Below are 26538 nucleotides of genomic sequence, written 5' to 3'. Positions count from 1 at the left end.
CAGGTTTTCCTCAAAATATTTATACTTGAGCTTAACTAGAAGCCTTTGTACTTTGCCTCCAGTTCCTACCCTCAAACCTCAAGTGGAAGAAAATTCCCAAACGCTCATCGCCACAAAGTTTAAAAAAAGTTACATCCTGTAATTGCTTATTTCTAATCCTGTTTACCTAATCTTAGGAAACTAAAAATACAAAACAAGATGAAGCTAGAAATTTCATCAAGCCAAGAAACTTGAAAAATAAATCAGATTCTGATCTGAACCAGTGCTCACCTTGCATATACTATGAATCTATCACAGAAGTTACCCCACAAAATAAAGTTTAGGGTATTAATCTTATCTCTAAACAATTCAGTAAGCCAAGTCTAACACATCCAAAGGTTTGCCTGAAGGCCCAATACAAAGAAAGCCAAGAACATCACTTCTCAGGACAACAGGACTCCTCCTCCCTAGGGACAGAATTAGGGTCTCAGACCACTTTTTCCAGTGGCTGAGAATTTAGGATGCATAACCAAAAATCAGATGCTACCAAAACAAAAAAACACCATGCACAGCTCTTCATGGAGGAAAGATGAGACAGAAACGACATATGACAGGCTTCAGCCATGCCGCTTGAAGGGAATCCCTCTGCTGTGGAGGGGTGAGGGCATCATGAAACCCTAGTCTCCCACTCTCAAAATAAGTATCACAGGATCATTCAGAAGAATTTAGAAGAAAAGCACGACAGTTCAAGGACATCAAATACCAAAAAAGATATCACATTCATAATACCGAGGTAAGGCAGCTGGCAACTTTGCCTAAATCTACACTTGTTAACACACATCCCTGGATTATTTCACAGGCTGCTTCAGCTTCTTTCCAGGAACAATTACAAACATACAGTTCGGAGAGCTCCCCAACCAAACAAAAATATTTTGACCCATTGTGATTTCTTGGAAAAAATGGATGAGTAATGCAAGTGCAGGAAGAGGTCACCAAACCATTTGGATGCAAAAATGACCCAGTTACCAACCAAAGACTAGAGCGACTTCCTGAATAAGTAATAATGGAGGTGAGTCTAAGAATATACCTATCACACCTACATGAGTAAGCCAGCCAACTCATTACAAAAGGCAAGTCTTGTGCCAAAGCCTTCCCTTCCTTCAAAACAATGAGGCCAAACTGAACGTGACTCAAATCTATTATTCCCCAAGCTACACGTTATTTTGGTTTTGTGGAACAAAGCTCTTAAACCTTGACCCAGAGAGGCCAAGAGGCATCGAAGATGCATGTTAGCCAAGCAAAGAGATCATCCAGACATTTTTTTCAGTTTGACAGAAGCCAAAGGGCATGAAATGGGAGACGCAGGAGCCACTACTAAAACGATGACTCCTGGGAGAAGCGAGCTGAAGGGGACAATATTTTACCAGAGACCAAGGGGACGTCAAGTGCAAAGGGGTATGCCCAATGCAACATATCTTCTGCAGGCACAAGGCTTTTTAATTGCTTCTTTTAAGAAAAAAGTGCAATTCCTCCTCCTCCTCCAGGTGTTTTGAGAATTTAAGTCTGCTCCCTCCAGTTCCTTTCTGGGATGGCAGCACCAGATTTCTTGCTTACTGTATTTACAAGAGGAGAAATAACCACAAAAGTTTTTTTGGATTAACAGGAAGGTTGAGAGAGGAATTGAAAGCATTTATCTACCTTCACCAATTAAGTGTTGCCGTAGCCCTTTGAAGGCCGCCCTCTAAAAGTTTGGAGAGGAAGAAAAGGGAAACAGGGAGGGAAAGATAATCACAAAATCAGTCCTGAAGCCCATGAAGTTTTGAGGAAAACACAGCCTTTATCCTGAATTAGTCACCCTACACAGGATGCTCCTACGTGACGAGTGAAGCTATCGAGGGATGGTTGGGAAGCCCCTTACTTAGAAATAAATACACGCAGACCAGCGCCAAGCGGGCAGCTTGGGGTGGAAGGGAAGAATTTGCACCCTGCCATGAGGTACCTGCCTTTCTTTGGGGTTAAAATAGGACAATAACAGAATAGGGACGGCTGTGGTGCGGCCCCCTCTCCCCAGAGCCGCATCCCGAGGGAGAGGGGAGGAGAGGTCCCGCAGGCCCCAGCCAGCCTGCCCTGCAGACCGGCCCCGGCCCCCCGCCGCCGGGCAGCGGGAGGGGAAGGGCGGCTGGCGGGGCACCACCTACGGGCGCCGGGCCTCCCTGCCCTCCCGCAGGCCCCGACCCCCTCCCGCGGGGGGCGGAGGGGCTGACAGCGGCGGCGGGCCCGCCGCCCCACCGGGGCCCCTCCGAGCCCGACAAAGAGGCCCGGCAGGCGGAGGTGGGGGCGGGGGGGGTGCGCAGGCCCCAGCGGCGGCTCCCCGGGACCACCGCGGCGGCGGGAGGCCCGGTCCGTCGGCGGGGGAGGGGGAAGGCCGTACCTTGAAGTACCCGCCCTCGTAGAGGGTGTTGGGGGGCCCGAAGATCGCCACCTCCCAGTTGTAGAGGTCGGACTCGTCGACCAGGGTGATGCGGAAGCCCTCCACCGGCTCCTCCTGCAGCGACTTCAGCTCCAGCATCAGCGCCTTCTGCGAGCTGCTCATCTGCTGCTGGGCCATGGCGCGGCGCGGCGCGGCCCCCGCCGCCCCGCCGCCGCCCCGCGCTCCTGCTGCTGCTCCCGCTGCTGCTCCCGCCGCCGCCGCCCCCCCGCCGCCGCCGCGCTGCCCCGCGGGCCCCCGCCCCTCCCCGCGCTGACGGCCGCCGCCGCCGCCACTTCCTTTTGTGACGGCGCCCGCTCGCCGCTGACCTCAGCGCGCCGCGCCGCGCCACGCCCCGCCGCACGGCAAGCCACGCCCCGCCGCACAACAAGCCCCGCCCCTACCGGCGCGCGTAAAGGGGCAGCGCTCCCCGCTGTAGCGCTCGTGGGGGTGCGGGCGCGCGCGCGCGCGCGGCTCGGGGTTGCGTCGGTCCCCACCGGCCGGGCCCCATCTCCCCTCCGGCGGGGTCCGGCCCCGCGGCGCCTGGCGGGGGGGCCGCGGGAGGAGGAGGAGGAGAAGGAGAAGCAGCAGAAGCCATGTGCTGGGCTGCGAGTGGGAGTGGGACGGAGGGGGCGGTGCTGCGCGGGGGTCACGGGTGGGTACGGCGGGGCATGGCCGGCCCACGCTGCTGCGCTGTCAGACACCCACGATCAAAAAAGAGCCGTTTTTGTACAAAGGATGGGTTTTGAGGAGCGACCTCGCATGACCCAGGGGCCCCTAAAAATCCTGCAGCAACCCCCAAGCAGCCGTAGGAGAGGAACGGGCAGTTACCCCCCCCCCCCCGCCACGGGTGTTATTTTCACGTGGCTCCGTGGATGTGCGAGGTGCTACAGGCAGCAAATGCAGTTTCAATGCTTCCTCCCATTCCCCGACCTGGTTAAGGGAGGAAGATGTTTGCAGAGGTGGCAAGGTACATGGACCTGCGAACGTGAGCGAGCGCCTACACCTTAGCGAGTCTTTAACAAAATAACATAAATATTATTCGTTATAAAAATAAATAAAGAAAAATAACAAAGCAATTATCCAGGAGGAGGATAAACAGCATAGCACAAGCCCAGATGGTGCAAATCTGGGTTTCGCTTCTGGAAACGTTAACGCGCGCACCTGCCCGCCAGCACACAGGAGCACCCAGCCGCTTCAGTGGCACCCAGCATGGATGTACTTGCAAGCTGGACACCTTGTCTCAGCCAGGAGAGGAGAAATAATAAGGACGTAACAGCCCTGACAGAGAAAAGCTGACGCGTATTCCTTGAATTAAAGAATTCAAGGTTCTAACAGGAATAATTTACATAACTAATAGGCTGTGATGAGTTCTAAATTAATTGTATTGTCTCCCCCAAAATGTCAGCGTTATTTGAAGGAAATCTCTGCTGTCTGTGGACTTGCGGCCAAATAAAAATTGGGGATAAATAAAAATGGAAATCGTGTAATGCCTTAATGTAAATCTGTGGCGTTGGATTACACCGAGTCAATGGTTAAAGACCCTGAGATGCTGCTGTACAGAGAGGGATTGAGGCGTCTTTACTTTAGAGATTAATTAAATGAACAAAGCAATCAAAAGACAGCAAGAACAAGGGGAGAGTCAACAGGGACTGTCCAGAAAGTAGGAACCGGTAACAGGGAATATTTATTTCATTAAACAGTGGGACTCGCTGCTGCAGGATGTTACTCCATCCAACAACTCGGCGATGTTCAGAGAGGCAGGACATTTATTTAGAAAATAACAAGAGTACCATGGTTACCACGTAGAAAGGAATGGGATTCATTGGACAGCTCGTGTTTGAGATATCTTAACCCATTTCTGCTTGGCATTTCTTTCATTCTTCTGCACGTGGCAGGGCTTAGTCCACCTCGAAGAGGCTCCTGCTCCTTGGATGGGATGTGTCCCATCATCCCTTCATCCTTCTGTAGCTTTGACCCTCTCCCTCACCTCCATCACCACCCACTGCTTTCCCATCCCAAGGACAGCCCCGTGGACATGGGTGACCGTTAGACCAATCTCCTGCCTTTTCCAGAGCCATGGACTTTCCTGAAGACATGGGACTGGCATCAGGGGCTCCCTGCATTGGTGCGGGATCATGCAGCTGGGGCAGCCTGTGCTGCAGATGGACCTTGAAGTCTCTACCTGGCACTTGGCAGCCACCACTCCTCCAGACGTCGCCCAGGGAGGAGAGCAGGAAGCAGACAATTTTCCCCAAGCACCAACTGTTACCAGGACAGATTTGCTGTCGGTCCAGCGGCAAGCATGGCATCCTCCTGCTCGTCCCTGTGACTGCTGCCCTCCGCCTGCCTCTTGGGCTCTCCCCGAGGAGGCCCCCATCACCTCCTCCACAGATGCTCCAGAACCAGCACTGGTACCCGGTCCAGGGCTTGCGACTGCCTGCAGGCTGTACTCAGTTGGACTCGATGATCTTGAAGGTCTTTTCCAACCTAAATGATTCTATGATTCTAAATACTCCAGCTTGACGTGCCAGGGGCACAGGCCCTTGCAAAATCCCACCTTACCCTGGAAGTCCCTGCGGAGACTGGCATGGGTTTTCTCATGAGCTGGGATGAGCTCTCATTCGCTGCCATGGGGTAATCTGGAGGAACATCCCTTGTCCATCTCCGGCTTGCCCAGCTATGCTGCGACAAAGCGCGTGTTCCTGTACACGCAGGCACAGGCCAGCCACCGTCGCTCACTCCTTACCACCCTGAGTGAGCTCAGATTTATAGAAAGCTGCTTAATTCTGCTCTCACAACCTCAGCCTGGGGGCTGGAGGGCTGGATCATAAATGCTTGTGTGGCCAAAACGCCGTTTGTTGGAGGAGCTCCTCGGTGGCCGGGCTGTACCATGCTGAGTGTGTTTTCTGGTGGGAGCTCAGACCCGTGTTTTTATTTATGTCTTGGGTTGACGGATGTAATGTTTCATCAATACGGGATCAAGCTGACCGGCAGGACATGTGGGCGGCAGCCACGCTCTGACTTTGGTGCCAGGCTTCCTGGGTGGCAGGTACTTCCATCACCTTTGGGTTTGGCCATCCTTCTCAGTATCTCAACATCTGGACTACATCTGGGAGGGTTCCAGACACAATACTCTCAGCAGTGCTTCCTCCGGGAGAGAGAAAGCTTTTCACCTCTGCCTGCCAGGTCCCACCCGGCCCCACGATGGGGGTCAGCAATGAGTCTTTGGCTTCATCCCAGTCCTTCCCAGTCCCAACAGCCCAGTCCCAGCTGCCCATGCTTCATTACTGCTCCCTCCTCCCCAAACCCTATCAGCCCCATTCACACCTCCATCCCCACCTCCCAAACACCCAGGTTTAATGTCATGGCCACCATCATTCCCAAATGTCCCCGCCCCAGCGCCCACTTCCAGCTGCCCCTCCACGTGCCCCATTTTCATTGCTAACGAGTCTAATAACACATCCGACCTGGAGGGCCACGCTGTGACCTTCCTAGTCGATGCCAGCCAGCAAGGACCTGCCTGCTCTGCTCCATTAACGTGGCATCCCAGCTCACCGGTGAAACACAGCTTTGCTCAGGCTCGGAGAATGTTGGATTGATTCAACGGGTGGGAGCCGAGCCCTTTTGGGATTGCGCTGCCCCTATTTCTATGGTAGTCAAAACACCTTTCCTTGCAGCCAGCCTCCACCGCTTTGTCTGAACCAGCCTAACGCTGGGAGAGATGGGAGAAGCAAAGTTTGGAGCTATTCGGAACTTATCTCCACCTGCTGCCTGTCTCGAATGTTAACGAAAGACGTAATCATGCAAGGCAGAAAGTAAAGAAAGCCCTGGTGTATTCAATAGGGCAGGCTGAAATTTTTCCATCAGGCCTGCTTTTAGAGAGAATATTGGTCTTTTTCCCCCCAACTTTTTTTTCCTGTCTCCTACAAAAACATCCACTGCTCACAGAACATAGAAACTGTTGAAGCAACAGAGCACTTTGAAGCCTGGGCAGCCCCCTCCGAGGCTCCTGCCTGCGTTTCTGCCCGCGCTCCCAGGGAGGCTCAGCTGCTCTGCCTGGTGTCCCCATCCCCTAGCCCCGGCTGCCCTGTGGCTGACATAACTTTTTGATTTATTGTATGGCATTTCTCCCCCCTAATCAGCTCCGATATATCGCAATGAAAGGATGAAGCCTTCTCCTCCTCCTCCTTTAGCTGCTCTTCCATGGATGGTCACTGCCTGCCTGGAAGCAGGGCTCTCCGTGGGGTGTGCTCTGCCACAAACCATATTGTTCCCTCTTCATCTCTATTTTTTTTTTTCACCTGAAGGAATTGGTTTGTTCTTTGGGCTCAGAGAACAAGAAATAGGGTCTGGTGTAGGAACATGTGGCTCCAGGAAGGGGAAGTCTCACCGGGAGAGGAGAAGGCTACACACGCCATTAGTCCAGCCCCCAGCAGCGGAACTTGTCGTTGTAAGCTGGACCTCAAGATGCCACCGGCGCCTTATGTAAATCTGAGATGAAAACTTCTCAAGTCCTTTCTGCTTTGTTCTCATCATCTATTTTTAATATCTCTCTTCCTCTTCTCTTTCCTCCTTCCTGCGAGCCGCGTTCATGAAGGATGACAAACTGAGGGTTGACTCCTCTGCTTAGCAACAGCAGAAGCTTTGAAAATGCAAACGCTGTCTCAGTGTCACATTAGAGGATTACTGCCCCATGAGCTAGGGGAGAGAGGGGACAAGAGGTGGGAAGATGGGGCAGGTCCCACCTACGCCTCTGCTCTTGGGGCAGGATCGTCTCACATGATATTCTTCGGTGCTTTATCCAATTTCTTTCCTGAGTGACTCAAAGGATGAGACATCTGCTCCTTCCTCTAGGAAACCCGACTCACCTGGGCTAAAAGACAATACCATCTCCTCTTCTGTTGCCTCCTCCCTGCTCCTCTGCTCTGGCGAGGCATCGGCAGGGATCCTGGGGACTCTGGCCTAGACTTTAACCCTGTCTCTCACCCCTAGCACGTCAGATGGATGCCCCTGTGATGGAGAAGATCAGGCAGGGGGTAGGAGCTCTGCTTAGCTCCCCTGCAAACTGCTTACAGCCCCCGCCAGAGCCCCTTGTAACTCAAACCACCGACAGCTATTCCTTGGGCTGTACTGAAGCAGAGCAGGACATCTGGAATTCCACCCCATCAAGCTCCTGCCCCAAGGCAGTATCAGCTTGTCCTAAGCAGCCCAAGACATATTTGCCCAACCAGTTCTTTAATATCCGTCCTTCAAACTGCCCAAAGTGGGGATTCATTTGCTCCTAGGTCAACGTGTCTCTGGGCTCAGCTCACCTCCCTGTTAGAGAGCTGTTGGGTGCCCCCACCGGCGAATCTCATCCCGTTTCTTCTTGTCCAGATCACTGTGGGGATATGGAAGATAGAGAGAGGGGCCAGGATTATTTCCTCCATCTTCTTCCTGGAGTGCCATTGCCCAGACTGGATGCAAATCTCCAGCCAAGGCCATGCCGGTGTTGGCAGCACATCGTTCCCACCGCAGCAGCACACACTGCCCGTGGGCCGAGGGGAAACACCACTTGGGGCTTTGCAGGCTGGTTTCTCTGCCCTGGAGGAACCAGCAACAGAGGAATCTGGGGTTACTTCTTTTATTTACGCTAGACGCCTCGGTCCCAAAGCAGAAGGCAGACAAACACCACGGTGATGGATCTCAGCCCAGGCACTAATCCCCTGTTTCCAAGAAAGGATTTCCCCAAAAAACCTCCCTCAGCATTTAATGAAGGAAATCAAAGTGCAATTCGCTGCTCTGCTGCCCAAGTGAGCAATGCAACAATACTGCACAGGCTGATCCTCACCTCCCCAAAAAAAAAAGAGAATGGGCGTACAAGAGTCCCCGCCTTCACATTGGCACCTATATAGGTTCCTATATTTGGGGAGCAAAGCATCCAAGTACTCAAGAGAAGTGACTGTGAATCTTTGAGGATAAAGGTCTGTCCGAAATTCACCTTTGGGCTCTCTTTCACCTAAAAATGGGGCAAGCCGATCCTCAGGCAGAACTCATCACAGGGATGAAAAGATGCTTTTGAGCATCAGTCGGCAGCATCTGGGTTAATGGGAGTCTCCTGCATCAAAGTAGCCACCAGCAGAGAAATGCAAAGTTTGGAAGATTCAGAACAAAGCAGAAGAAAAATGAAGAGAAAAAAAAAATCTTTAACGGGCTTTTTTAACCTTATTTTGATTTGCCCTTTTTCCTGCTTGTTTAAATTTGAATGGAATAAAGTTGTCTTTTTTTTTTTTTTTGCCTTCCTACTCTAGTCTGCTCTTTTAAAATGGATGAAGTCCATCACAGGGGTTTGATAAAAGAGTGCCATCAAAATGCCTGCTGTTGCTCTCATTCAGCTGATGAATAAATTATAAGCGCATTACAATGCTATTTCAGCCGTGATTCCAGGGCCTGGGGAGGGTGATGGCTGTGACCTTATGCCTGTCAGACAATGGTTTGCATTTCCAAAGAGTTTGTGTAACCGACTGTTCAGGTCATCTTACACCTCCCGGTCTGGGCTCAGTGCGCAGAAATATCTGAGCCTGTACAACCTGCCAGCTACAGGGACAGTCCTCCGGCTGCAGACAGCAGCGGTGGTACATGCTGTGGTCCTCAGAGGCTCCTGATCTGATTTCTGTTGAAGCGTGAAGTGACCCTCCAAAGCAGCAATCTGGAGGACATCCCACTTTATTGATGGGGTTGTAACCGAGATATCCATATGGTTCGGTCCCAGCAATAGTTTCTGTGTTGGGGACTGGCATTTGAGGTTATTCTTGCTGCACCAGACATCCCTGTCTCAAGCATTACAGTGTGGCTGAGATGGCGTGGCCATCAGCATCACTGGCATAAACTGGTGTAGGACCCTGGGTGTGCTCTGGGAGAGGCACCAGCCTAAGCTGAGATCCCCAGTGCTTCATCTTCACCTCTGCTGCAGTGTCAGCTCTGCAGGACTGTCCTTCCCTTGAGAGTGGGTGACCATCAAGCAGGGACTCCCGGCTGTCCCCATTCCTGGGGATGAGCCACCTGGGTCAGGCAGGCACTGGCAGCGGGGTGAAGGAGCTGGAGCCCACAGAGCAGCTGCCTGGTGGGCTCCTGAGTGGCTCTGTCAGACCCTGGTTTTACCTTCAGAGTATCCAGCTCCTTGTGTTTGGGCAGAAGCCACGGTGAGAAGGGACAGCATTTAGCAGAAGGCAAGCGAGGAGGAGGAGGAGAAGGCTCTTCTGGGTCTCACATCGCTCCTGGTTCAAGGACTGGGTGCACATCAACACCACCATCCGTGCTGGGCTGAGACCTTTCATTTCCAGCACGTTATCAGCCGCTATCAGCTGAGCTTACGAGCACTCTCCCTCACTGCTGTACCTCCGGTGGTCTCTGTGGGCTGATCTCCAGCAGCAATGCAGTCATCTTCTGCCAGTAGCTCCATTAAAACGCACGGCCAGCTAGGCTTAGCTGAAGATGCACAGCTCATGTCCTGCCCAGGGCCTTGAAAACTGACCACAGAGAAGAGTTTCCATTAGGAAACAGAGGGAGGACCAAGTGAGTTGAGCTGGACCTTCTTTTGCCGAGGCTGAATTTGGCCTTTTCATGACCCTTCCCACAACAAATATGAACAGATTCAGAGAAAGGAAACCAAACTGCAGCATAAGCACCAAGCCCCAGGCCCAGGCAATAGGCTTGGGTGGCTGAACGGCAGATGGACTCCCTTGGGTGAGAAGGTCCAGAGAGGGTTGGGGCAAGAGATGTTCCCTCAGAGCTTCCACCTCCAGCTTCCTATAAAAATGAGATGTTCCTCTGCAAAAATGCTTGCAGGGCTCATGTGGCAGATGCAATGTCTCACTCCTCTGTGCGCACAGGTAGACTATGAGCTCTGGAAACCAGACTGTGGTGGGTGTGAAGCCCTACTCAGCAGCATTGGGCTGGATAGAAAGGAAGACCGTTGTACCGGCCCTGCAAACTGCTCTGTGTGCCCGAGCGTGGCGAGGAGGAGGCTGAACTTTCCCGCAGGAGCCTGAATCACCAGGAGGGTAATTAATGCAAATTTCCCAGACAGGCGAACAAGTCTGGAGAAGCCTCACTGCCTGGCCCCAACGCGCTGAGCAGCGCAGTCATCTCTACCCCAGGGCTTGCCATCCTGTGGAAATTTGGGAAGAGCTTCTAAGAGATCTGGGAAAACACAACCAGAAAACCACTGGTCCGATCTCACAAGGCTGAAGCCCTCCAGCGTTGTCCGTGTGGGAGAGCAGTGCTCACGCGCTCTCCTGGAGAAGGGAGGCCTGTCGAGGGACGGGTGCCTCAACGCCAGCCTGCAGGGACGAGGGGTCAGGAGGCAACAGCTGGAGGTTGAACACCTGCTCCTCAGCCCCACCAGCTCCCCTGCACCCATGTTCCCTCCAGCCACCCCTCTCTGATCCTCCTTGCTCCACTGGCACCCTGTTGCAGACCTTGGGGCAACCCCAGTACGTCCATTCCCGGTTTTCGTGGCTGTGGCTGGAGGGCTCAGCCCTGCGAGAGGGTCCCTGGGGGAGCTGTGGATGAGGCAGAGGGTGGCTGTGCCCTATAGGTGCTGTGCCTCAATGCTTTGCTGTGCCACCATCTCAATCCCCATCTACAGCTGCCCGCAGGGCCAGGTAAGTCTCCTCCAGACTTGTTTACCTGCCAGGAGATTTCCATTAATTACCCTGCTTCTCCATCCTGCAGGAAAACCCTTGGCCACACCAACTTGAAGCTCTCAACGCATGGTGGGTTTGGCACATCCCATGTCCTTGTGCCATCTAGCACATCTCAGCATCCTCTGCCTGGCCTCTAGGATGGGTTATTCCTCTTCTCTGAACCTTGGCTGTTGATACAAGGGCTGGTAGAGCGCAAAGGGAGCCAGCACCGCACTGCACGCTTGCATCTGGGTGTGCATCAGGGCTAGTCCCCGCTGCAGGAATATCCCAATTTTAAAGATGGAGAAGGCTCTGATGCTGCCCAAACTATCAGCTGTGGATTTTATCTCAAATGGGTTTGTTTTGTCTTTGCATGGATGTCCCGAGGGTCTGGAAGAGTAAGAGGGAAGGAGTTTAAGAGCCAACCCAAAACCTTTGCATCTGGACCTTCATTTGCACAGTGCTTTAAATTAAATTGCTCCTGTTCTTGTCTCTGGTACGGGGTGGGAAATGGGTGGGAGAGGGCGACGCATCCCCTGGCACTGCAGGGGAGGTGTTCAGCTGGGTGAGCTGGCTGCAGCCCGGTCCCGTCCGGTCTGTGCGCTCCGTATCCCTGACATAATCAAAGGACCCTTCCTTGCTCTCGCCCTGGGGAAGGAAAAAAAAGCTGAATGTACTTGCTGGCTGGCAGGAAGGACCAAAAAGGGCAAGTTTTAGCTATTTCCCTCTTCCTGCTGCCCCTCTGTGAGAGGGGAGAGAGTGGGGCAAAGCAGGGAAGCCCTATGGAGTGGAGGCCTGAAAGCATCTCCCTCCACCGGGAAAATGTACGGAGCAGGGGCTGCAAAATGGGAACTGGAGGAAGCAGCGAGAACCTTACAGGGAGCAAATCCTTCCCTTTGCAAAGAAGAAGCCAAAATACCGTGAAGGCCACACAACTTGGATAAAAGCTTTTCTCCATCTCAAGCATGTTCTTCTCTCAGCATCCATTTTTAATATATTTCTCTCTTTTTTTTCTTTAAGTGCAGTGCTGGTGAGCATTGTCAGGGCACTCAGATCCTTCCCTCGGCAGCAGAACACATGCTCAGCTTCAGAAATGGAGAGTTTTTCCCTGGAGTGAGACATATTTTCATTTACCTGATCACTTATGAGCAAAAGAAATTAGAAGGGAGGGTTTAGTAACGTCGTGCCTGTCTTGTCCTCTAACAGTATAAAGCTGTTCCTTCGAGAGCCATCTCCACTGCAGCTTGACTTGATCATAGGGCATTCTTCTGGTTTTGTTTTCATATATGGGAAAATATTGTCCCATTGATTCTGCTGCCCTACCCTCCTTTTTGTTTACACTCATCAACATCACGTCTTTCACATATATTATATATGAAATATATATACAAATAGGATTCTTTCACATCTACTGGCTGTCTGAAAATTTGCGAAAGCTGTTGAAGGATTTGATAAAAGAGCACAATGAAAATACCCTGCTTTTCCTCTTAATATTCTGATGATTAATAAATAATAAAAAACATTCAAGTAATATTTTATCTGGGGCTCTCAGAACACAGAACGTGGGAATATATATAACCTATGACACTCATGGCTGCTCTCATCCTTGGATGAAAGATGGAAAGATGCTACCGTCCGCTGGGATGACTCTAAATCCAGCTCCTACTGGTGCTTTCACCGTCCAACTCTCAGGGCATCTTGGTCATGAGGACCATGAAGACGTTGCACATGCCGTGCCCTGCTCCCCACTTCAGAGCCTGACCCTGCAGCTGGGTCCGGGGCAGCCAGGCTGGGCTGTGTCTGCTCAGGGTATGTATTAATTGCTTTGAATATTTTCCTTTTTGATCTTGTTTTCCTGCGTCACAGGAACGAAAAAGATTTGGAAATTCTCACTGCCAGGTCGTGGGCTGGTTTCCCTCTGCCCTCGCCTTATCTCATGGCCTTCAGGCTCAGTTTCTCGGCTCGAGAGCCGGCAGCTGGTGCTCTATCAAGGGGCTGCACCGAGCGATTCCCCCACCGTCGCCCTATCTCCAGGGACCTGCCTGCACGGGTCCCACTGGGCGCTATCTCCTTTCCCCACCTGCTGGGTGCCACGTGTCCCCCCCCGGGCCCCATGCCTCCAGGAGATGCTTTGCACGGCACAGCAGCGAGATCTTGGGGCAGATTCCTGCAAGTGGATAAGTAACAAACTTATCACGGCTGACGCCGCGTTTCGGTGCTGGGTGGTTCTATATTCTTAAATGTAGAAATAGGCCCCCATGGCCCGTCTAGCCGTGCACCTCTCTTCGTGGAAGTCCACCCTTGGAAGGGTGTAAGGACAAGTGATACTTCCCCAGAATATTTTCTCGACCTCCAACATTTTTTTGTGACTCAGACTCCCTGAGTCAGAGGTGTCCTTGCATTTAACAGTCTTCAGTAGATTTTTCTCCCATTAATTTGTTTAGTTATTTTTGAAGCCGAGTAAATTTTAAGCATTTGCAACATCCTGTGGCAAACAGCTGCCCAATCTAATGACCTGTTTGGGTGCAGAATCATTTCCTTTGGTTTGTTTTGATCCTGCCACCTGTTAGTTTTTCTGATGCCCTCATCCCCACGGTGGAGATGATGATGAGTGGTCCTTTCCTATCCAACCACACTCTGCCCCTTGTAATTTTACAGGCTCTACCATAACCTTTCCCGTGGATGTCTTTTGGGGACAGAAAGTCCCAGCCTGAACAGCTGTTCCTCCTGTGGACCTTATGGTCTTATGACCATCTGGAAATTATTTCCCTTTTGTCTCCATTCCTTTTATAATAAGCACCATGAGTCTTGGTGCACCCCCCCCAGATCGTTTAAAAGACAAATCAAAGGAAAATGCCCCAAAGCGAGATGTCCAACACCTCCCAGGTGACTTCAAATTGTCCCATGCCCATATTTTCTCCTCTGAGTGCTGCCGCTGTCCTCACCCAGACTGCAAGACCTGCTGCCTGGGGCATCTGTCACTTTGTGTTTCCTCCGACATTAGGCAGAGGGGAGGCAAAGGAAACCCTAAATGACAGCAGAGTCATTCATCTCCAGCATCAAACTTGGGTGCAGTCACCAGCCTGTTTCAGGACAGAGGGTCATCACCCAGGGGGCAAGGAAGCCTTCTTCTGCTCATGACTTGGTAAGCCACAGCAGGGCAGGATGGGGTATCCAAGCGAGAGCATCCAGCTGGGAGTCTCACGCGTGCCTGTCACCCCCAGCTCTGGCCATTTGGGATTTTTGGATCCACGTGGACATTAGAGAGCACAAAGGCCTCAGCTCCCTGTGCAGCCGTCAGCGCCTTCAGGAGGCCTCACCTCGTGTTCCCTTGACTCATCTCGAGGCACGTCTCTCCCGGGTGTCTAAGCAAGGGCAGGTAACTCCTACCCTTTGAGGTCAAACCAGGCTAAAGGGCAGCAAAGCAGATTTGCCCAGATTCCCCAAAGCTGGTGCCCAGTTTTTGTTTTGGTGGAAGGACCCTCATGTAGACCTCAAAGGGGTCTTGGCTGATGGGGAAGTCATCTCTGACCTCAGCAGATGACAGCTCTGGCTCACAGAGCAGCCTTGCAGGGGCTGTAGGGACCGGGGAAGAGGCGTTCATCCCAGCCCAAAGCCAGGGTGCTCCTCTCTGTCCTTCCAGCCCCAAAGCACCCCATGGGGTGAGGCCACACACTTAGGACTCATCTCTGTGGAGAAGGAGGCCCAGGAGAACAGCCTCAGCACCCACAGAGTAAGACTTTTGTAAGATGTTCCTGGAGCGGCACAGCTTTGAAGGTGGTTTCTGGTAGCACCCTCTTGTGTGGAGTCTCGGGTGGCTAGTAATGTGGTTCAGCATGCCCCGCTATCTTCCTCCCAGTGGAGGAGGACTTTGGTCTTTCTCCTCCTCCCAGCTGAGCTGCCTAATTCCACGAAACATCTCTGAAACACGTACATCTCGGGCTGAAGCTGCCCCCGTGGGTTAAAAACCATGAACGAGGAGGGATCTGGCAGAAAGACAGACAGCACAGTTGCATAATCTCCGTTTCCATGGGAAGCGAGAGCAAAATGGAGAACTGTGAGGGAGTTTCCCAAATGCCCATGTCAGCTCTGACTCAGCTTTCCTGCACCCTGGCAAACCTCGCCACTGCTCTGCCTCAGTTTCCCCATCGGGTGAACAAGGACGGACCATACCTGTCTTGAAGAGTCATTGGGATGGGAGGGCTGGGACAAATGAAAAAAGGGCAAGAGCTGTTAAATCTGAGCCAGGTGTGCCTGAAGGATTCAATTAATCAAGTCATCATCATCATCATCATCATCATTATCACTTCCACTGACGTTTGCCCAGCACCACTAGGGTTGGGTTTGGCTGAAAGGGAGGGAGGGAGAGCACTCCCATTGCCAGGCGGTTTGGCACTCGGAGGTTTAAGCCATGAATAAATAAAGGCTGCATTTGCATGTTCCTGGCTCTCTCCACTACATCTAGTCTCAGAAGCTTCTCTGGAGATTGAGTTTTTATTTTTGGGGGGGGAAACAGAGCACTATTGTGCTGCAGGGAGGTTGCCGAGGGCTGCTTTGGTGGGACAGAGAAGGCGAACCAACCATCGCTGATAAAACATGGCACGACCGCAAGAGGAAAGAGGGCGGAGCTTTTCCCCTCCCTCAGTGTCTCCAATGTGATTTTTGGAGGCTGCAGGTTGTTTCTTACTATCAGAAAAAAAAGAAAAATGTTGCTCCTCCTTGTTGCTATGAGTAAAGCCCACAGCAACAGCCAGGAAATCAGATAAATTCGCTCTCTAGCCTGTCGCAGAAAACAAACAAAAGCGACCGGAAAATAAAAACAAGATACACAAAATAATCTATGCAAAAAGCAAATAGGTAGGTGATTTAAAAGGAGGCAAACCACTGCTAGCACATTACGAAGCGTATCAACTTCCCATTAGTTGTCTTCATGTAATTCAGGTCGCCACAGTTTTGAGATAAAGCTGCCAGAGCCACTGACCTTGGACAGTTAAAATCATTCTCTCCCTCTCCGCCCCTGACCTCTATGTATGGATTGGTTTAGTCCTCTTTGAATTTTTGACTTTCTAGGCTTTTTTTTTTTTGCCTAAGGCGGAGCGTATAACACACAACCCACCGAGGAGGGCTCCGGCTGCCGTACCATCCCGTGAACCTCGGCTTTACCCTTGTAAAGCTCCGGAGCCACCTCTGTCGCTGGCGGGGGGATGCAAAGTGGCCGCTCCATCCCCATGCAGACAAGTGAGACTTCATGAACCAGGTGAGACTTAACAAACCATCATCCATCCAAGCAATGAGTGATGGTTGAGGCTCGTTTTAATCAACGTGGCATTGCCTGGGTGGTCCCTGAGTACCGGGAGGGACCTTGGCATCCCTCTGAACCCATCCCATGGGTGAGGAGCTGGCGGTGTCTGAGCCAGGAACTGGGTTCCAGTTCTCTCAGGACTTTTTTTTCTTTCGGTGGCTGCCAGGAACGTGCTGGGTGCCTGCCTCAAGCTGGCAGTGAAGCCCTTGGTTTTTTTATTTAAAGCTTCAATGGCTACAAATATCTACTTTATCAAATATCTTCTTTGCCTTAATGAGGTCCCCCACTTCTTGGCCATCATGAAGGTTGCTCATTAGCTACATGTTTCTGCGATATGGCCGTACTTGGCATGGACAGTCAAACATCACAGGAGTGCCTTCTTGCGTCATTACTCTGTGTACCAGTTTATTTTTGTCTGGGAGTTACAAATGACTCTATCATGTGTTAATACTTGAGAATTTGAAGCACTTGAAGGTATTTTAGAAACCAAAGGGAGGATGAAATGCAGAAATGAAATGCAGATTCTGCTGGGGTGGGACAGAACGCCCCCTCCGCAGGAGAAGCAAGAAACCCCATCAAATCTGGGTAAAGCTGCTGGGAGGGATTGGCCGGGCAACGAGAAGTGCCATGTCCTTGCATGGCCGGACTGTGGCTTTCTGCCTCGCTCCAGGCACTACTGCTGAGATCAGGTTTTGGGGGGCTTGGAAAAAAACAGCTGTGGCCGTGGGGTGGCCAAGGGGGTTTAGAGATGGATGCAAAGGTCCGGTGGGGAGAGCCCCAGGCAGGAGCTAGCTTTGCCCGTGGGGAAGCGTGAGACATCTGTGGGTTATGCTGAGCCCGGGGACATGCCGAGGTTTTAGCTCGAGGTTTAGCTCCCCACAGCCACCATGGGACCGGAGCATTTCCGCAGCAGCGGCGTTTCCAGGAAGGCCCCGGGGTGGGATGAGGCAGTGCGGAGGGACGGCGGACGCAGCACAAGCTAGGGTCAACGTGACGGCTAAACCTGCTCGACAGCCCCATCCGACCGCAGCCCCTTCCCGCTGGCTGCGGACGATGCCGGTGGCATTCCCGGGGCAGGAGCAGAGGGAGCAAGGATGTATGCACACGCGGGCGTGCGTGCGGGTGTGCACTCGTGCGGTCGGGGGCACCAGCGCCGCGGCGGGCTGAGGTTTGGAGGTGCTCGGGTTTTTGAGAGATGCTCCTAGGAAAGGCAGCACCCGGCAGCCCTGCGCCTCCCCACACTCCAGCTCAGCGGGTTCAAAGGTCCGAGCCTGCGGGCAGGAGGTTGCTGGGCTGGGATCTAACACCCTGTTTGCAAACGACTTCGGCAGGCTGAAGGCACTTGGGTCCCCTAGAAAAAAAAAAGACGGGAACCATGTCTGCAAATCACCAGCAGGCTTTTTGTTTTACCAAGCATAAAGGGATGGTGGGGAGCAGCAACCCCCTTTTTCTTCCGCAACTCTCCCTTTTTGGGACACCAGCGATCTCCGCTGGTGGTTCACCATCACCCCTGGCCCTCCTTGCGTCCCAGGGGAAAGGACAGCAGCACGGGTGAACCAAGTGAGGGAACAGATGGAAACAGAAATAGCCCAACGGAGAGTGGAAAAAACTCAGCCCCAGCCTGCTGGTGCCACCAGTGCTGTTATCTCATGGGAGATATTTCGAGTACCGACTGTCACACCCACTCATCCCAGTGTGGGGCGGCAGGCTGTGTGCCTGTGTGCCCACGCGTGATTTCCATTTGCATGGAGCAAACAGATGGGTTGTGGTTTTTGCCCTGGGGTTGGTGGTCATGGACCTTCTGGGATTTGGGGTTGTCTGTGTAGGACACAGGTATTTGGGTGGCTTGGCTGTCTGTGTGACAGTACTCAGGGGCTATGTCAAGGCTTCTTTAGTGTCATGTAGATGATTTAAAGGAAGTATGCATGTTATTTTGGGGAGTTTTGTCATTTGTAAGATGCCACAGTTGAATTTTGATGGTGGTGTTTGGATAGCTGGTGTGGATGTGGGATTTCCCCAGGGGTGCGTTGATGCCGGCTTGCCATCCATCTGCGCCTCTTAGGAAACCAGGAGCTGCGGGGCGTCATGCTGAGAAGATGCTGGTACACAGAGTTTGGGGATGCTCACCCTCGGTGAGAACCCTCCTGGGAATGGCTTCACCTGGGCTGGGAAACCCCAGATTCCTGGGGACGGAGTCAGGGGAAGGATTCCTCCGATTCCCCAGGGGTTTCCAGGTGGTGGGGATGAAGCGTGGCTGGAAGCAGGAGTCCAGCAGCGGGTGGGCGGCTGGGGCCATGCCGTGGGTCTTTGGGCAAGGTGGGATGGTGGGAGGTGTGTGATGCCTGTGAGGGCGGGTGCGGGGTGTGGAATGCTGTAAAATATTTTTTTATTATTAGTGTTAGTATTAGCATTAGCATTGTAGGATGGGGCGTAATTAATGACTCACTAGGTGCTGAAATACTTTATTAAATAACCTGTTCTGGGAAAGGCGTCACTGGCCCGGCTCCCCGCTGCAGGTCTGGCCGGGCTGCCGGGCTGCCCCAGGGTGCCACGTCCAGGAGCCAACCTGCCCCAGTCCCCCCGCCTCCCCTAAACTCCCCCCAGTGCCCCCAAGTTCCCAGGACCCCCTGGCTCCAGCAGAGCTGGCAGCTTCTGGCTGGTGCTCTGTGTGCGTGAGTCATGTGCCTGTAGGTGTGTGTATGTAGGTTCGTGTGTATGTGCATGTATGTGTGTGTATATGTGTATTTCTGTGTGCATATGTGTGTGTATATGTGTGTGTATGAGTGCATACGTATGTGTGTGTATAAGTGCTCGCATATGTATGCATATATATGTGTGTGTATATGTGTGTGTATGTGTGCATATATATGTGTGTATAAGTGCTCGCATATGTATGCATACGTGTGTGCATGTGTGTGTATGTGTGCATATGTATGTGTATGTGTGCATGCATATGTGTATATGTGCAAATGTGTATATGTGCATACGTATGTGTAGGGGTGTGTAGGGGGGGTGCGTGCATATGTGTGTGTGCGTGTGTTCGTATATATGTGTGTATGTGTGTGTCTGTGTATCTACATGTGTGTGTTTATGTGTGCACATGTGTGAGCATGCATGTGTTTGCATGTGTGTCTAGAGGTATATGTGTGTGGTGGGGCGTATACATGTGTGTGTGCGCAGTTGTATGTATATATATGTTTGTATGTGCATATATGCATGTATGCACATGTATCTGTGTGTATGTGTTCGTGTGTGCATGTGCCCCATCCTGGAGGCTACGGGGTGAGCGCTTTCGCCTGGAAGCGGGGGGTTGCAGGGTGCTGGGGGGTGGCAAGAGGCCAGGGAGGCTCCAGGTGCTGCCCTGTTACCCAGCCCCCCGAGTCCAGACCCTGAGCCCCCTTCTGCCCCCCTGCTGGGCGCTACACCCCGTCCCGGGGGCGGCAGGGGCTAAGGGGCGACGCTGAGGGCTTTGCACGATGGGGTGCCCCAGCGACCTGCCCTGGACCTGCCGTTTATTCCCCAAGTGACCGAGTCCCTCCTCCCCTGTTGCTCTCAAGCAGCGCAGGGACGTGACCTTGGGGCCGGAGATGACCAAATAGGTTTTCCCAGCCTTCCTAAAAATCCTGCACAGGGCTGTAATTAGCCTCGCCTTAAATCAGAGGGGAGCCCGACACTGCAGGTATGCCCACAGCACCCGGAGGTGTCGGGCAGTGAATCACGTCTCGGGGAGCAGCGCGGCACAGCGGGGATGGGGCACAACGAAACCGGGAATGGGGGAGAGGAGCAGAGCTGGAGTGCAGGGGGTCCCGGTCCTGTTGGGGGCGGGAGGGAAGGGGGAGGAACGGGAGCTCCTCCGGCCAAGGAGCTGTTTCTTTTGGGAACACGGAGGATAAATTCCTCTCGAGTTAGGAGCTGATGCTGTAATTCGTACTCAGCAGAGTGCACAAGAATTACTTGCAAAACCGGACCGGAGTTACACATCTACGCTAACTGGAAGTCAATTTTGGAGGCGACCTTGGGATGCAAGGGAGTGCGGGGGAGCGTGTGCACAGGTGTGGATGGATGAAGGGGGTTCGTCTCCCCAGCTCAAGGGGCAGGGGTAAGCCTGCGGGACCCGACCCAGGCCGCTGAGATGGAGGAAGAAGCGATTCAGAGGTTACAATGGGCAAAAACCCTCTCTTGGGATCCTCTGGAGAGGGTTGGGGATGCTGCTGCTGGTGGCTGAGACTGAGAGAGGCCGTGATGCAGCGACTGGGCAGGAGCTGCAATGAGCGGTAATAGGGACCAGAAGCCTCATCTCATACCTACAGCCGTCACCCGCGTCCCTGCCGCAAGCGTTTGCGTGCAGGAGGTGGTCCCCAAACACAACAACGGGTCAGCTTGGCTCTCGGAAGACTTTCCTTGGAAAGCAGGAGCCAAATGCACCCCTGCAGGAGTCCCCGTCCCCTGGTTGACACAAGGCTGAGACCCCGCTTTCAGCAGGTTTTCTTGGATGGAAGTTGTTAAGTACTGGGGATGTGAGGCTTGCGGGGACTCTTGGCAATGACGCTGGCGACCGTGCCCAGCTAGGCGGCAGGTCAGGCGACACACAGGGTGATGCCAAACTTTTTTGGGAACGGAAACAATGCCTGGCCCCAAGCAGGAGCTCGGCACCGGGATTTCCCAGGCAGAGATGCTGCGCAGCGGCAGCGTGAGGAAACGAGCTCTGCCGGGTGAAAGCTAGGCAGTCGTGGGCACCAGCGGACACGGCGTTGTTCTGCTTGCCCTAGCAGAAGTAAGGGTGAGAGCCTGTCGCAAGCCAGATGCAGCAAAGACCTGCAGGGCAGACAGAAAATCAGCTGCTAACGTCCTCTGAACACCCAGCTTGTTTATTTTCCCTCCAACACCCAACCTGCTCATTTTTCCCTAAACCTGCTTGTTTTTTCCCAAACCTGCTCGTGTTTTCTGCAAGCACAGCCCATGATTTGGCTTAGGGGTCCTGTGTTGGGGACAGAGCTCAGTCCAATTCACTGGGGAGTTCTCTGAACGCCTACATTTACCTTTGGGATGGATATGTGATCTTCCATCCTCTGTTTTAACATGCCCACACACTTCCTCTTGAAGAGATCCTGCTTATAGCGTTCCCACAGCGCAGGAAAAAAACCTGAACTGAGGGTGGCTGGGGTTCAGGGAGAAGAATTTGGACCTGGCATGGAGATGACACACTCCAGGCTGGGTTTGCTATCCCAGAGCAGAGTCCTTCTAAAGGACAGTCCCACTGGAGTCACAACATCCCTGTTTCATGGCAAGGTGCAGAGAAGTGAATTAAAGTGTTTACAGTTATGCAAAAGCCAATCAAAGAGCTGGAAAGAGTACTAAAATTATCTAAGTCCCAAATCTGTGACCTCCTGTTCAGGGACACACATTGAGTGGGCTTTTAAATACCCTGACAACCCGAATCCAGTCGGACCTGGGGTTTGGAGTTGCTTCTGGAAAGGCATATATATATATAAAGGCATATATAAAGGGGATATTTCTCCTGCTCCAGTAATCTGCACGTAGGCTGCCGCTGGCCCAGACCTGCTCCCCGTGCCTGTTCCAGCCCCTATGGGAGCTGGCCAAGCTGGGTCAGGCTGCCGCGGCTTTGCCTTGTGCTCTCTGCAGGTCACGTAGGGGATGTCCACCCCGATGAATCATGAAGTACCAGAGCCTGACTCCGCGGCGTACAGGCAGCTCTGCGCTTGCCCTACCTGGGATCAATCCGGCCGTGCTGCCTGCAGCCTGGCTGCTGTGGTGAATAAAGCTCTTTTCTGGGTGCAGGAAACTGTTCTCTGTCTTCACTGTGTCTCAAAAACGTCGAGTAAATCAGGGTTGTTCAAAAATCCTCACGTCAGAAGGCACATGCAGCTCTGCCGCTGAGCCACCCGAGGCTTAAAACCAGAGAGGGATGGTTTTCCAGACCTGGTTCAGCTTTTTTGCCAGAATTGTGTGTATTGTGCAAACTGCAGCTTATTTTACTACGTGTTTATTTACAGCTGGCAGCTTGCGACTTCGGCATCAGCTGCTCTGAGCCCAGCTGACGCCCTGGTTACCCACCTAACCCCAAATGGCCCCAAATTCTCCCCACGTCTAGAGTACGAAGTCACACCATACTGAAAACTGGAGCCTGGTATATATATTAAAACCCGATATACTTCATCTTCCCCTCCTCAACTATTTTAAGGTCCCTTTTGGATACAATGTGAAAAACGTGCCGCTGCTTAAGCCGGGGTCCCCAAGAGGCGCCGCAGGCTGGCCCTGGCCAGTGGGGTAATGCCAGCCCCCGGCCGGGTTCATCCCGTGGGGCGAGCTAGCTCGTGGCACCCACGCACGGCCAGCCTGAACATGAAACCACACCGGCCTGCCCCGAGAACTGCATTTTATGGGTTAAAGTTTGTGAATTTGGGTTACAGCCCGCCTGGCTCTGGACAGCCAGCGGAGGCAGCGCCGGGCTCCATCCCAGCCAAGGGAGAGGTTCGGGGGGGGGGGGGGACGGGACCTAGCCGAGGGTCTGCGGGGCCTGAGACAGGCGGGGGCACCTCAGGGGGCGACCCTGGGGCCGTGCCCCGTGATGGGCCCGAGGGGCTGCGACCCCCGCCCCGAGGAGCACCCGCTCCCCACAGCCGTGCGGGGCCGGAGCCGCGCTGCCGCCAAACGCCCGCAACCGCTGCAAAAAGCTCCGCTCGCAGCACGACCTGCCGCAAAGCGAGGAAACACCCCCACCCTCCCGCTCAAGCGCGCTCGGCTCCGTGGGCGGCTCCGTGGGCGGGGCGGAAAGGCAGGGCGTAGCCTGCGCGGCCAATAGGAGCCTTGCGCTGGTAAGCGCGGCCAATGGGGAGCGGCGCTCCGCGGCCAGCGGGGCGCGTGGCGCTGCACGCTGTGACAGGGCCCAGGCGGGCGCATGCGGCGGCGGCCATGGCGGTGAGGCGGAGACGGGGGCTCCGGGGAGGGGGGATCGGCGCCCCGAGGGCCCGTGCGGCGCGGCCCGCGGGACTCTGGGGCGAGCCGTGCTGTGTTCTCCTCGCAGGGCTCTCCGGAGGCGGCGGCGCAGGGCCGGGAGCCCCCCGCCGGGGGCGCGGCGCGGAGCGGGAAGAGGGCTGCCCCGGCCGGGGCCGGAGCCCTGCAGCCGGCGAAGCTGAGCCGGGCCGAGCTCTACAAGCCGCCGACCAGCGAGGAGCTGAGCCAGCTGAAGGAGACGGAGGACCTCTTCCACTCCAGCCTGCTCCGCCTGCAGGTCAGCCGGAGGCCCGCCGGCCCGGGGAGCTGCCGGTGGCCGCGCTCAGCCTCTCTGGGGGCTAAGCTGGGGGCGGGAGGCCGGGGAGCAGCGGGATCCCGGACTCGGAGCTTTACGGGAGTCGCCTGGGGAACAGACGCCGGGCCGCTGGCAGGCCCCTGAGCCCTCCTGACCCGGTAAATCCGGGCAGCGGCTGCTCCTGTGCAGGAGCTGGGCACGGGGCAGGGACAGAAGGCACAGGCTTTGCAAAGCACCCAGCGTATCACTGATATGTCCACCGTAATTCTTGTTATCAACCCGCACCAGGCTCTGTGCCCCTTTTACACCATTAAAATTGAACCCTTCCAGCACATAACTGTGGAACGGTGGAAGTGCAACCATTGCATCCCTCGTTGCCGTGATTTATTGCTTATCGGGGTGAGCAAGTAACATCACCAGGTGCACCCAGCTCCTGCCTTTGACCAGTTTCTGGATGGGACAAGAGGGTTGGTTTATGTCCTGGGAGCAAACTATCTGTGTTAGGGGGAGGTCAGGCTGGTGACTAGATGGCTCCTTGCGGTTGTAACGTTAGTGATTTTATGAGGAGCAGCTTTGATCTCCTGAAGATCTGCTGGTTTTGGTGGCAGGATCTCTGAGGTCTGCAAGGTCATCTCCTAGAGGTGGTACTCTGTCGTACAAAAAACGTTTCTGAGAGCGAAACTGTTTTTTTGTGGCTGGACCTCACACAGAAGCTGGTGGGATGGAGTTGATCTCCATCCAGCACTTCACAGGAGATGGCAGGAGCTGCGTTATCCTTCTGCCTATGGGCTGACTGGACTCCCAGCTCTGGGCAAGGTTTGTGGAGATGCTCGGGTGTTGTTCCCCAGCTCAGCTGCTGCCCTCTTCACCAGGCTCGTGGTTGGTGCTGGAGGACAAGGTAAAGGGCAGGAACAATTCCCGTGTTACAGCTGCCTTTTGTGGTCCCCTTCCCCCCAACAGATCGAAGAGCTTCTGAAGGAGGTGACATTGAAGGAGACGAAGAAGAAGAAGATTGATGCCTTCCTCCATGAAATTAACAGCCTGCTGAGCGCCATCCCAGAGACCCCAGAAACTGAAGTACGTCCCAGAGGGATGGAGGAGGTGGCAAGACCCCTGTATGGAGCAGGCTCTGCTGTTGCTATATGGCAGAGGTCCCTGTGGAGCATCTCCCTTAGGGACTGAAAAAATATCACCTTACTTTATGTTGGAGGGAAGAGGGGGATGCTCCATCTTTAAGACCTGAGTGCAGGCGCCTGCAGTTGTGTGGGGAGAGGGGTTCTGGTCTCTGCACGTCTGCTGTTGGTGATGCTTAGAGCATTTCACGTGTCCTGTCTGTTTCCAGCTCACCGACCAGGCCTGGCTCCCCAAGGGCGTGAAGGTCCCATTCCTACAGGTGCCGTTTGGCGTGAAGGGGAGGTTCCGCTTCCTGCCCCCGGCTGAGCTGAAGGTGGTGGGCAGCTACCTGCTGGGCACCTGCATTAAACCGGAGATCAACGTGGACGTGGCGGTGACCATGCCGCGGGTGAGTCTGGCCATGCCGGCTCCTAAGTGGCCTGGGGCCCGGCTGAGCTCCGTCCCCTCCTGTCCCCCACGGCCCCTGCCCTGTCCTCTCCATTCCTGACTGAGGTTGCGGCGTCTGGACGTGCAGTGTGGTGACTCTCAGCAGTCTCACCGCTCACTCAATCAGAGCTTTCAGCTGTTTTGATTTTAGTTCCTCATGAGGATCTTCCTTCTCTCTGCCTGGGCTGAACCTCTTCCACATTGCCAGGGAGATAAATGCTGTCCAGCTTCGTACCCCATTGCACTTCTGCCCCATCTCCCAAGTCTGTGTTACAGGGGGGGTGATATTTGCAGGCTGTTACCCCTCTAGAGCTCCCTCCCCTTGCTGCCCAGACTTGCTCTAACGGGGTTTGAGATGAAGCGACGCCCTGTTTGGCTGCATGGCTCTGCTCTCTCTCCTGTGATCCCAGATCCTGGTGAGCCAGCAGCAAGGTAGTGCTCCTGACCAACTTGAAGCTCCTTGGGGCTGTAGCCACATGTCTGAGACGGGCCTGCCTGTGGGGCCAGGGGGAGTGGGGGGTGGTGTAGTGCCTCGGGCTGAACCGGGCTCTGCAGGCAGGTGAGGTGGGATTGTCCCGTCCCTCTCTTCTCAGGAAATCTTCCAGGACAAAGATAACCTGAACCAGCGCTACCACAGGAAGAGAGCTCTGTACCTGGCCCACATCGCCCAGCACTTCTCCAAGGAGCAGCTCTTCGGCAGCGTGAAGTTTGCCTACATGAACAGCAACCATCTCAAGCCCATCCTGCTGCTGAGGCCTCAAGGTAGCACTTGAGCCTTGCTCTGGTGTGGGCTGTGAGTGGGTACTGGCGTTACGTGGAGGGTGGTGGTGGTGGTCTCATACCATGTAACAGGCCCTTTGGAGAGGGGTCAGTCTGGGGCTGTTGTCCCAATTGGTGATAAATTTTGGAGCTTCGATGCTTCCAGTTGTCCTCCCCCTCCACGCAGAGCCCAGTCCTCAAGGTCTTTTCCCCTCCCATCCTCCTCTGCAGCTTGGCTGGGCTCCTCAGCCTTGGCCTTGCTGGCTGGCCCACCCTGTGGGTACTTCAGGGAGTAAAGCAGACCCTACAAAAACATGTCTGTGTCTAGCACTGTCCTTCCTCCCTGCTCTCCCCACCCCTGCTCCCCACCATCCTCTTGCCTTCCCCAGGCAGCTGTGCGCAGCCTGGCTCTTCTCTGAGATGACGTGGGGTGCATGGGCTGCTGGGTGCCGCTTGTTTCGGCAGACCCCAGGCGATAGCGGGTTTGGGTCTGGGGCAGGCAGTGGCGTGGCAAGGCCAGGGCAGGCAGGAG

At 54.1% G+C, this 26538-nt stretch overlaps 2 protein-coding genes and 1 long non-coding RNA gene across 7 annotated transcripts in view; 1 reads left to right on the top strand and 2 right to left on the bottom strand.

Annotated features, from left to right (window-relative positions):
* LOC142074823 (ubiquitin-conjugating enzyme E2 R2) overlaps positions 1–2640 on the bottom strand; it is a 53473-nt gene extending 50833 nt beyond the window's left edge. The window contains exon 1 of one of the 2 annotated variants that reach the window (XM_075135703.1): positions 2411–2640. In XM_075135703.1, coding sequence (XP_074991804.1) covers positions 2411–2587 — 177 coding nt within the window. In that variant the 5' untranslated portion in view covers positions 2588–2640. The remainder of the gene's footprint in view (positions 1–2410) is intronic. The other variant, XM_075135704.1, reaches the window with a different exon arrangement.
* Positions 2641–6479: 3839 nt separating this feature from the next.
* On the bottom strand, positions 6480–12973 carry LOC142075133 (uncharacterized). 3 transcript variants are annotated; one of them, XR_012670792.1, is made up of 3 exons: positions 12695–12973; positions 8430–12223; positions 6480–7829 (listed from the first exon to the last, which is right to left on the bottom strand). It is a non-coding gene; the product is annotated as an uncharacterized LOC142075133 (long non-coding RNA). The 3 variants fall into 3 exon arrangements; XR_012670790.1 differs by having other exon boundaries at positions 6480–11763; positions 11993–12223; XR_012670791.1 differs by having other exon boundaries at positions 6480–11763; positions 12035–12223.
* A 10374-nt stretch (positions 12974–23347) lies between these two features.
* The window catches only part of LOC142074673 (nucleolar protein 6-like), a 29109-nt gene continuing 25918 nt past the window's right edge, over positions 23348–26538 (top strand). For both annotated transcript variants that reach the window (XM_075135452.1, XM_075135454.1), the window contains exons 1-5: positions 23348–23356; positions 23463–23669; positions 24648–24764; positions 25030–25209; positions 25841–26009. In XM_075135452.1, the coding sequence (XP_074991553.1) occupies positions 23351–23356; positions 23463–23669; positions 24648–24764; positions 25030–25209; positions 25841–26009 (679 nt within the window). In that variant the 5' untranslated portion in view covers positions 23348–23350. The remainder of the gene's footprint in view (positions 23357–23462; positions 23670–24647; positions 24765–25029; positions 25210–25840; positions 26010–26538) is intronic.

The sequence above is a fragment of the Calonectris borealis genome, chromosome W, assembly GCF_964195595.1.
Source record: "Calonectris borealis chromosome W, bCalBor7.hap1.2, whole genome shotgun sequence".
NCBI classification, from domain to species: Eukaryota; Metazoa; Chordata; class Aves; order Procellariiformes; family Procellariidae; genus Calonectris; species Calonectris borealis.
The sequence above is the reverse complement of the archived record's forward strand: the minus strand, read 5'-3'. Positions and strand labels throughout refer to the sequence as shown.